General features: G+C 44.5%; 1 protein-coding gene across 1 annotated transcript in view; it reads right to left on the bottom strand.

The window, feature by feature from the left end:
• ABCC4 (ATP binding cassette subfamily C member 4 (PEL blood group)) overlaps positions 1 to 12,156 on the bottom strand; it is a 1,378,868-nt gene that overhangs the window by 782,130 nt on the left and 584,582 nt on the right. The window contains exon 11 of the mRNA XM_069205134.1: positions 5,298 to 5,489. Coding sequence (XP_069061235.1) covers positions 5,298 to 5,489 — 192 coding nt within the window. The remainder of the gene's footprint in view (positions 1 to 5,297; positions 5,490 to 12,156) is intronic.

Below are 12,156 nucleotides of genomic sequence, written 5' to 3'. Positions count from 1 at the left end.
TTTTCAAACACTCACCCCCAGTCACAGATCTGGCTTTAATCCACTGTTATTTTTCTCACCACGTCACCCCAGAAATCCACGCACAGAACGCCGTGCGGGGACATTTTAGACGCACCATCTGCAACGCGGCTGATAAATGATGCACCACCCGCTTTGTGGCTGAAATCAACGCTCCACCTGCATCGCGGCTGGGAGATCGATGCTTCGCGGCTGGAGAAACAACACAACACCCTGTTGCTGCTGCTGATAACAACGCAAACCCCAGGCAGAGCAGGTTTCTAACACCGTGCGACCGGATTTCTCACACATCGACCCTGGGCGTCATCGTGAACCTGTGCAGTCCCGAGGTGCCCTGTCCAGAAACTGACGCATCGCTCTTTTGCGAGGGAGAAAAACGATGCATTGCCTACCCGATGGGAGAAGAAACGATGTACGGCCTCACTTGCAAGTAAGGAATCGACGCATCGCTGACTTTTCACCAGTGCAGCTTTATTTTTTAGGCAAACCAGGTACTTTGTGTAAAATAAAAGTTTCCATTGTTTTCTATGGAGTAAGACTGTTATTCTTTTGAAAATTCATATCTTGACTTGTGTATTTTGGATTTTTGCCGTTTAGGTCTTGTTTGATTTAGATCAGTGTTTCCCAACCTTTTGACTTCTGTGGACCCCCACTTTATCATTACTGGAACCCAGGGACCCCTACTTATTCATTTTTGGAATCCGAGGACGCCGTGCAGGGTTATTACTGAAAGCTGGGGACCTAATCTGTTAATATTATTTAATTTCCTAAGAAGTTGCTGACCCCCTGAGGAGGTTTCAAGGACCACCAGGGGTCCCCTGACCACAGGTTGAGAACCATTGATTTAGATAAATATTACCTATTTTTCTAAACAAGTGTGGTGACCGTTTTGTAGTGTTTTCAAGGTATTACTGTGTGTGTTGGTACAAATACTTTACACATTGCTTCTGAGATAAGCCTGACTGCTTGTGCCAAGCTACCAAGGAGGTTAGCAGGGGTTGTATAAGTGTGTACCTCCATTACCCTGACTAGAGTGAGGGTCCTTGCTTGGACAAGGGTAACCTGACTGCCAACCAAAGACCCAATTTCTAACATAGATCTACCAACAAAGTTCACACAGAGTTTAAAACAGGAGCCATTGGAGAGGGGACTGGCATCGGAACTGGAGTAATAAGCAGAACCTACTGCAAAGTGGGCCAAGGGACAGCCAGGCAGGCTGAGGCCAAATAGGGTAAGCCGGTGCTAGGAAGGACTCAAGAGCAGATGTCCAATTGGAGGCCCAGACTGATTATGGAGGCTGAAGATGTGCCACAAGCATCAGGAATCAATTTGAACAGTTGAGGCTTGGCGTTCTTAAAGGGTGAAATTTGCTACAGCCTGGGAAACTAAGGCACATCAGATCCTGAATTAGAGTTGGGTCTGATTCAGATATCAAAACCAATGATGGCCCGTCAAGTGCCACCTATGAGACTTCACACTGGATCAGAAAGACCAAGGAGGCAAAGAGCCTTGCTTGGAATTCTTATATTTTCTTTTGGACTTGTCTTTGACTTTGTTCTGGACCTACTGCAGTGGCACATGAGAACGAGGCCGGTATTGGCATATTGACATGGAACAGAACTGGCCCTGCTTTTCATGTTTGCCCATCCCTGATAGTCTTTGGATGGATTAGGGAACATTTTTTGCGTCCTTCAGAAATAAGATGCAGTGCGTGAAAGGGTAATGTGTGAATACGTGGGATTTTTCCAGTCTTTGGGAAAAAAAAAGAGCGCAAAAGTGTGGAAGGCCTAGGAGAAAAGAAAGGTAAGTTCGAAGTTTAATGAATGCTGGAAGGGTTGGATTGCAGCTAAAAAAGACTAGGGGCATAAAGAAATAAACTGCCTAAATGGCACCAATAAGCTGTTTAGCACCATTTAAATTGTGTAAATCTGATCAGTTTTGCAGAGAATAGAGAAGTTTTCTGGCAATAAAAATGGTCTATGTTGCCAAAAGAAAAATATTGATTTTTACTGATCACAGTTTCACTGAACAGTGCAAAATAAATGGAGCAAAATAGCACGTGGTCACAAAATATTCAGGGGCATATTTATACTCCGTTTGCGCCGAATTTGCGTCGTTTTTTTCGACGCAAATTCGACGCAAAACTAACTCCATATTTATACTTTGGCGTTAGACGCGTCTAGCGCCAAAGTTCATGGAGTTAGCGTCATTTTTTTGAGTGAACACCTTCCTTGCGTTAATTATATGCAAGGTAGGCGTTCCCGTCTTAAAAAATGACTCCGATGCATATGCGTCGTATTTATACTCCCGGGCAAAAATGACGCCCGGGAGTGGGCGGGTCTAAAAAACCTGCATTTGCGCCGGATTTTAGCGCCTGGGTCAGGGCAGGCGTTAAGGGACCTGTGGGCTCAGAATGAGCCCAGAGGTGCCCTCCCCTGCCCCCAGGGACACCCCCTGCCACCCTTGCCCACCCCAGGAGGACACCCAAGGATGGAGGGACCCACCCCAGGGACATTAAGGTAAGTTCAGGTAAATATTTTTTTTTGTGGCATAGGGGGGCCTGATTTGTGCCCCCCTACATGCCACTATGCCCAATGACCATGCCCAGGGGACAGAAGTCTTTGCTAAGACAGGAGTCATTTCAATGGGGGATGGGCGTCGTAAAAAAATGGTGCAAATCGGGTTAAGGCGATTTTTTTGCCTCAGCCTGACTTGCACCATTTGTGGACGCCCATACGCCATTTTCCACCTACGCCGGCGCTGCCTGGTGTACGTCGTTTTTTTTAACGGACACCAGACAGCGCCGGCGGCTAATGCCGGCTAACGTCATTCAATAAATACGGCGCCCGCATGGCGCTTCAGAATGGCGTTAGCCGGCGCTAATTTTTTTGGCGCAAAACTGCGTTAGCGCAGTTTTGCGTCAAAAAGTATAAATATGGGCCTAAATGGTGCTAATCACTGGCACCCGAATGGGCAGTGTATGTATTTAGGATAGAATAGAAAATAATAGCCAGGTATACAAGAAACACATAAAAAAAATCTTTATTAGGATTTTGTATAATTCAATACAGTGAACAGGGCAAACAGTACAATCATTACAGCAGAGTACAGCAGGTTGTATACCAACATTGTACAATTCAGCCCTTTATCCATGTGCACATAAATGTATGATATCTGGACACTGCTTGGGGGATGAACATGATAACCAAACCAAACTGTGAGCTGTAATAGGACCCCAGGCACCTGGGGTGTGGTTTTATGATATGGAGTCTACCAGCAGAACTAACAGAGGTGTGGAGAGGTGATACTGCGGTGGGGGGAAGGGGGCGGGGTAGTTTACCAGCACCTACCATAACCTATCTTGTGACCATATTACAGGGCGAGGAAGCCATAGGGTGGGGGGGAAGGGGGAAGGGGAGATAGGAGGATAAAGTGTGAGGGGGTTCCAATTTGTGAGTCAGGTGTAGTGATGTGTCTGGTTAGTCTATGGTGGCACTGCTGTCAAGCGTGCCCTGAAGAATGGTTGCATTCTTATGGAGCCACAGTGAGACATTTTCGTGACTACACTTCCAGGCGAAGTGTAGTGGTTTCAGTCTTGCCTCATTTAATAGTCGCTGCCTGTGAGTGTGCTTGCTTTCCAACGCATTGCAATCATTTGCACAGCCATTAACACCACTATGTCAATGAAACGATTAAAGGCACTGTTATCATTGCGACGCCTGTACAGGCCCAGCAGACCACACAGTCTAGGTACGTTCTGTCTGAGAGAGCATATCTGCCTCTGGAGCACAGAAGTGCGGGCAGGCAGGAGATGTCATATGGTATATTCTGTGTAATTTGGCCAGGTGAGGTAAGCCCTGTGTAGGATGTTATGGGTATATACACCACCAATGGACATTGCAGGAGACCTTGTGTGGGTATGCCAAAATTCGATCCTACTTCTTTTGGGTCAGCTCGCATCCAATATCAGTCTCCCAGGTGTTGCTAGTGGGTATTGTGTTTTAGGTGCAAGGACTTTAGTCAGCCACGTGATTAGCTGGCGTCCAGTACCCCTAGCGTGCAGTGAGCGCATCGAAGGGTGCGAGTCAGGTTCTGGGTCAATTATGCCACAGTCGCTCCTGTTCCCTGATTAGTTGGCCATACTCCAGGATCTGCCCCGCTGGGGGGTCTGTACGTTCTCACAGTTGGTCAGACAAGATGTGGGCTCCATTGTGGAACAGGTTGCCCAGGGTTCCCACCCTGCCCCCTCCCAAAGTTCAACACCCTCTCTCCCCACCCACATCTGGAAGGCCTGTATGAAAAGCAGAGGGATCTCTCAAGCAAGTGTCTCTAGCATGATACACAATGCCCTTCTATGGCTCGCACATGCCAAGTGGCGCCCCCGCCAGCCAGCGGGTAGGCCACTGGATAAATGGGGGCTTGTTGTTGACGCATCTGTATCTTCTGCAAAGCCCTAACAACCAGTAGTTACTAACATTTATTATCATGTCCATTTTTACAATTTGCGTGCTCATTGCAGAAGCGATACGGGGTACAGTGGCTCTTGAAATACACATAATAAATGCAGCTTTTGCCCCATTGAATCTTATGTCAGCAAAGCTGAAGGTGAGGGCATTCAAGATTGCAATACTCACGGTGAACGTGAGGCTGACTTTAGCATTCTAGGATGTTGCTTGTGACTATTTAGGTGAAAGTTTGGTAGAAGGAAACATTGAAACGAGTACTCTTTCATAGCAAGCCTGTGTTGTTAATACCACCTTTGGGTGCAGTAATTGAAACTTACATATTGCTGTACTTAAATGTGTCACAACACCCAGTGTATGCTGTGCAAAGGTTTGGCCACTTTCTGTTGTTTTTTTAACTCTGCCAAACTCATGAGCCTTTAGGAATGTAGTGGAGCTTTAAAGCAGGTGGAAAATACTGCGAAAAATAGGCTTCCCTGGAGAAAAAAAAGTTGTAATGCTCATTTTTATGTTACTTATTCCACAAAAGGCTCTTTGCATGGAAAAGCTTCAGTAAAACTATTTTTGAAGGAAACATCACCCCCTGGTGACGTTTTACGAAGTCCACAAACTGCAGCTTTAAGAATGTGTGACGTTATGAGCTTCACCCAAACCTGCCAGCATAATTTAAACTTTGCATAGCCCTAACAAGTGTTTAGGCCAACACAGGGATCACAAACTTTTCCACTGTAATCAGGAGCAGAAAAGGAACTTTCCAAAGAGGTAATACATGCTTTGAAATAAATGACCGATAGCAACAAGAAGGAAAGAACATACCTTTCTTAGAGCACAGACTCGCAGTACTCGTTCATATTTCTCTTTCACATATTCCTTTCCGAACAGGATGTTGCTCCTGACGGTGCCAGTAAAGACCCAGGGCTGCTGGCAGACATATGCAACTGATCCTCGAACATCCAAAAAGCCTTCCTCTTTTCTAAGTTCTCCAAGGACAGCGCTGAGAAGCGAGGACTGCAACAGTAAGGGAACACTTAAAATTACACTTAATTCTTAAATTGTATTTCCAACGCTAGAACAATAAATGGACTTAAAACTAGTAAGTTCTCGCAACTAACGTAGTTGTAAAGCATCTAATAATTACAACGGCAAAGCATTACCATTCTCACTTGAAATGCGAATTGCAAGACTGATACAATTATGAAAAATACGACAAACCTTACATTCAGAAAATAAATTTATTGCAAATCAGATGTGAGCTTGATGGCTTACTTAATAAGATGATTCGCTACAAAGAAAACAAATACCTCAATACCATCAAAGAGATCATATAATCACTGAACGTGAAAACGGTTCATGAAGGAAACCGAAGACGTAAATGCCCATAAAAATCTCTACGGGTGGAAGTTGTAATGTGAAGTCCTAACGTGGGACTGTGTTATTAATTGCACCTATTTATTTTCCTTCAATTCAGCCGACCGTGGTGTTCCAGTTAGGGGCAATACAAAGCATGTTACGAGAATTCACCTCAACGCAGGCTGTTCGTGGCAGTCATATGGTGTTGCAGCCAGCAACGAAAGTCACTATTTGTTCTGGAAAATGTTCTTATTACTTAATGGTATTTTTAAAAAATCTTTAGAATCTTTATTTAATAGTAATCTTCAGAACTTACAGTCCTAGTCTTTCTCACCCAAATCAGTACATTTGAGGTGTTCCCACCTCGGAGACTATTCTGAAAGAGAATTGCATTCCCAGCATCTTCCAGGTTATATTTTTGTCTCCATCTAGACAGTAACTCAGGGTTTTGGTCTTCTCTATCACCCCGAAGCGAGACCTCTCATCTGGCTTGATGGTGACTCGGGGAAGCTCCTGCATGGACTGAGGATGGACATGATCTACGTCTGATGTGGGCAGTTCTGGATGAACATCTATTCCATGAGAATCGCTGTCCTGTAGAAAGCCTCTTTTACTGAATGTGTCGAAAAACAGAGATTGGAAGGTATTCGTGCAGCAGAAAGAAAATGTTCTCATGGTCTTCTTGTAGGTGGTCTGTGGGTGGTGATGGTGGCTCCTGATATGTATTCTCATTTTCAGCTTTGGAATATGGGGGTACTCAAGTAAGGACTGTGCCTGCCACTGTTTGGGGTCTGACTGCTGCTTTACCTTCTTTACTTTAGATCACCCCCACACCATTGTCCAGTAGCTACACTTAGCACACGGACTTAGGAAGGTTTGTCGACAGGGGACAGAAGATCTGCATCTTGGAAATTCTAACACTCAGGCTAGAGACACAAGAGTTTTACTGGCCTTCGATGACACCTTAAAAATCTGTTCAGTATCATCTCGTACAGTAAGAACAGGATGTAACTTAGCTCACAGAGGAGCTTGCTTATGTAGGGACTGTTGGGACTCAAATGTATTACAGTTACTGCTGTTGCTAAATACTGCAACTTAACATCTTACAACTGAAGAAAGATAAGCTGCCATAGCCCCAAGAACGAAGCATCCTCGTTGCTCCTGGATGGGTCTGGTGCCTTTGGGTATGGATGAGGCTGAACTTCACCTCCTATGTAACTCACCGGCATAACACTATGTGGCCTCTGGCTACAACATAGTGGTCCCCTGATATAATGGAAGTATGTTATTTAAATGGCTGATTTTTTGGCACCTCGTTCAGGAATGCTGTACATGCTAACAGTGCAAGGAAGTGCATGACACTGTGCTGGGACATTCATAAATGGTAACAGTGCAGATGGGTTTCTAAGTATATGTTTATAACATTAGAGGGTTAAAGTAAGAAGGATTCGTGTAATGTATGGTCAGTGTCAAATTTTCAAAAGCAGAGGTAGTGCTCTTTTGCATAATGTGATTTCCAGAGTAAGGAAATTCCAGAGTTGGGGTGCCAACTTGTAAAGACATGAGTCTTCAGGTTGAGCACAAGGGTTTCAGTGGGGGGTGGAGGGGCTCACTGGAATATTTTCTTATGCGAGTAAAAGGGAGAAAGAGAGAAGTGATTGTGCAAGTACCAGATGTTGGACTATACTAAGCAGGAAGGGGCAAGACAAATCTTAATGAAAGAATGAAACAGTAGTATACCAATACATACACCTGGGAGATAAAGGGGTGGTGTATGGTAGACTGAATAGTTGTATATGATTTCACAGAAAAACGATTTCACAGAACACCATTATTGAGAAACCATTTCACCTAAACTGTTCAATGGCAATTTTGAGGGTGAAAGGAACTTACTATTTTATAGAAGCCAACTCATGGAATGCCTTTCTTTTTAAAATGACATTTCCACACTTGTTTTTTAAGATGCAAACAACCCCCCCGCACACACACACATATTCACTGAAAAAAACAAAGGTTAAAGTAATGTTATAGTTAGGTAACATTAACATTTTGAACTAAAAAAACATAGAAATTCAACAGTTATAGTTAGCAAAGCTAACTATAACTTGTGCCCCAGCTATGCACTGCTTATGACCTCAGATATTAAATCACTCATGACATGTTCTATGACATTATTTATGACATCAATGATGACATCTCAAATACAAGAGAACGTGCATGAGCACAGCATACAACGCCTGCTCATGCACAAAACCAAATAAATTCAGCTGTGATAGTTAGCCATTTCAAGTAACTATGACTTGCGCCCTAAGTTAAGGCACAAGTATAGTTTCTTGAAATAACAAACTATAGCAGCTGAATTTCTATGGTTTTGTGTGTATAAATTCAGAACCTAGCTATACCTTTGTTTTTTCAGTGAACTTCTAAGGTTATTTAAATGCTAATTCCTAACTATACCATCCCTGTAACCTTATGTGTGTGTGTGTGAGTGCGTATGTGTGTGTGTGTATATATATATATATATATATATATATATATATATATATATATATATATATATATATATATAATAATGTGTATATATTAGGAAAATGTCACCTACCCAGTGTACATCAGTTTATGGCATGTAGTGCTGCAGATTCACATGCTGTGCATATCCTGCCATCTAGTGTTGGTCTCGGAGTGTTACAAGTTGTTTTTCTTCAAAGAAGTCTTTTTTCAAGTCACAGCATCGTGTGACTCCTCTCGGTGATAGTGCGCATGGGCATTGACTCCTTTGTTAGATTGTTTTCCCACAGATGGGTATAGGTTATATTGAGATGAGCCCCCGAACCTGTCATTGACGCATCTGTTGTGATTATGGTCTGTGGCACTGGGCCCTGAAATGGCCGCCCTTTTGTTAAGTTGTTGTGATTCCACCATTGCAGAGATTTGTAAGTTTGGCGGTCTAACAACACTAGATCCTGTAACTGAGCCTGAGACCATTGTTGAGAGAGACACTGTTGCAGTGGTATCATGTTTAGTCTCGCATGCGGTACTATTGCTATCCATGATGCCATAATTCCCAATAGTTTCTTGATAAATCTTACAATGAAAAGTCTGTATCCTCTGTGGATTTGGGTAGGCTAATGCTTTTTGAGTATCGAGAATTGCACATTGATAGCGTTGAACCTGTGCTGGTTAAAGATGAGCTTTTTTGGTAACTGTGAACCCTAATGTGTCTATGGTATCTATTGTGCAACGTGTTGTAGACACTGTAGAATACTGCTGGATTTTATTAGCCAACCATCTAGATAAGGGAAGACATGTATGTGTTGTCTTCTGAGGTGAGCTAGACATTTTGTGAAAACCCTGGGAGCTCTTATGGCGAAGGGAAGTACTTTGAATTGGTAGTGTTTGCTTGATATTACGAACCATAAGTATTTGCGGTGAGCTGGATGTATGGGAATGTGGAAGTAGGCGTCCTTGAGATCTAACACAGTCATGTAATCGTGTTTTTGTAGTAGGGGAATTACATCCTGTAGATTGACCATGTGAAAAAGTTCCGACAGGATGTATAGATATAGAGGTCTGAGATCTAGGATGGGTCTGAGAGTACCATCCTTTTTTGGTATAAGGAAATATAGTGAATATACTCCTGTTCCTTGCTGTGAGATTGGAAGCATTTCTAATGCCCCTTTTAGTAACAGATTGTACCTTTTGTTTTAGTAGAACAGTGTGTTCTGGAGAGAGTCTGTGAGAACGATGGGGAATATTTGGTGGAGTAGAAATGAGTTCTAGGCAATAACCATTGAATAATTGAAAGTACCCACTGATCTCTGGTGATGTTTTGCCAGTTAGAGTGGAATTGTTGTAGTCTTCCTCCCACAAGAGACGTATGGGATTGTGGGATGTTAAGGAAGTTATTGTTTTGTCAGTGTGGTAGTACTTTTTGAGGAATTAAAATTTCCTCTGGCTTTAAAGTTTTGCCCTCTGTAAGAGCCTCTAAATGACCGTTTTGAATAATATTGCTGCGTTTGTTTGGGATGGGAGGTGGAAGCCTCTGTAGTTTTTTTTTTTTTTAATTGTTTATTTATACATAGAAAAGAACACATATAACTATGTACTACATTATAGTAGATTACTTTTAGGGAGAAGTGACAGTCCAGCCACACGGCCAATGGCAATACCAGTTTTACACATTGTGCTCTAACCTAGACAGCACAGAGAAATAAAACAGTAATGGTGATAGGCTAGGTCGACCCAACCACCACAAACTCAGCACGAACATCGATTAACGGCGCCAACCCCTACAAATTCAGTGCAGTACAGTTCAATACATTAACTATCAAACAGAACACAGTGATTATAGTAAGCATCGACAGATCAGAAGATAGCGCAACGAATGTCCATCAGACATCGAAAGCATCACGCACATGCGGCCGAGTGGACGCCGGGGGGGGGAAGGGGGAGGTGGGGTGCAACTGAACAACAGCCCATAAACAAGTCAGGGACTAAGGTGAGGAGGAGGACCCACTCATGACAACCCCCACACCAAAAGCCAACATTGGAAGCACACCCTGCATAAAACACCAAAACTCACAGCTATGGCCCTATAACCCCCAAACTCATTCCTCGAATGGCCTAGCTATGGCCAGAGCTCAGCTAGCGGAAGCATCTGTTAAGGGGTCCTCCCCCTCACTCTCTCACACACCAGATAACTCATTAATCATGGTAGGCCAGATCTCCAAATCACGGTCAACATTCTCATCCACTCGAACCTTTCGTAGGTGACATTCCTCTGCGGTAGCCCATTCAACTAACTCACTCAGCCAAGCAACATGCAACGGGGGTGAGGGCTAGCCCATCAGATCGCAATGCGCCTTTTCGCCAAAATGAGCCCCAGCTGTGCAAATCTATACACTATTTTACGACCCTTTTTAGGGGTGGGAAGCAGGCCCAGCAGGCAGTGTTTCATCATCGCCTGCACTCGCACAGCCGTCACCTCTCTCAGTGTCTTCACTACTTGACACCAAAAGGATTGGACAGAGCCACAGACCCATGCCATGTGATCAAATGAAGCCGACGGCACTCCGTAGCGGCCACAGCTGTCATATCTTGAGGGGAATATTCTATGCAAGTGTTGAGGTGTCAGGTATGCTCTATGCAAGTAATAGAAGTGTGGCAGCTTAAATCTAGTATTGCTAGTCACATCCCACACCAGAGAATAGGCTCTATTCCATTCCCCATCCATGACTGCCATTCCCAGGTCAGCTTCCCAGCAGCCCCTGATCCCCTGCATGCTAGTTAGCCTGTCACCCTTGAGAGCTTTATAAGTTCGGGACAGGAGACCGCGGTCACCTCCAGGATCAAGAAGTGTCACCAGGAGGTGGGATTCAGCCAGCTCCTCCGGAAAGGACGTCCAAATCTCTCTGTCTGTCAGCTAAATGTTCGCATACTGTAGGAACTGCCCCTGACCCACTCCAAACAGGGACTCTGCCTCTTCCCTCGTAATGAATGTGCCATTGTGATATAAGTCACCCGCATTATTACAAACCCCTGCATGCCACTTTGGAAAATGCATCACCTCAGCAGCCTTGACAAAGGGTCGGATCCACCATAGTGGAAGAAGGCGCGCGTACGGGGCCCTGCACAGAGCCCGCACAACTGCACTCTTCCAAGCTCTCAATACCTGCTCCACCAAGTAGGGGGCACCCTGCGGAACCCCAGAGCCACCCATTAGTATATGCGGGAGGCGCTCCACACAGACAGAGCCAGCTAACAAATCTTTTTCCCAATTGGGGATATCCTCACACCACCGGACTGCATACTAGGAGGAATAGGTCGCCGAATAAAACTGCCCCTCCACTTTTTCTGCACTTTTTGCGCTTCATTTTCTACCAAATGAGTCTCTTGTAGGAGAGCAATATGTACGCCAAGCCGCCTAAGATATGTATGTACTCTGTAGGGCTTCACAAAGGAATTCCATCCTCTAACATTCCATGTAACTATACGTATCAGGGTACCCACCATATTCTGTTCCACTCCACCTGCCCCTCTACAGCTCCCGACCGCCCCCTCCCCACCCACATGAAGCCCCCCCAACAGTGCCCCCGGCACGATGCATGCGCAACCCGATAAGTTGATGCCTTTTCAACAGGAGAATGTCCACAGTGCTCAGTGTCAAAAACAGAATGTCAATTCCAACTAGAACCCGCATAAAACTCCCCCATCCCACCCCGGGTAAACACCTCCCACAACTAGTGTCTGCCCAATTGTGTGTGTACCCCGCTATCTCTTCTAGAGCCCAGAAGTGGTGAACAATCGCCGTTCCCACTCGATAATC

This window comes from Pleurodeles waltl, chromosome 8, assembly GCF_031143425.1.
Source record: "Pleurodeles waltl isolate 20211129_DDA chromosome 8, aPleWal1.hap1.20221129, whole genome shotgun sequence".
In the NCBI taxonomy this organism is placed as follows: domain Eukaryota; kingdom Metazoa; phylum Chordata; class Amphibia; order Caudata; family Salamandridae; genus Pleurodeles; species Pleurodeles waltl.
This window is presented reverse-complemented; position numbering and strand designations above follow the sequence as displayed.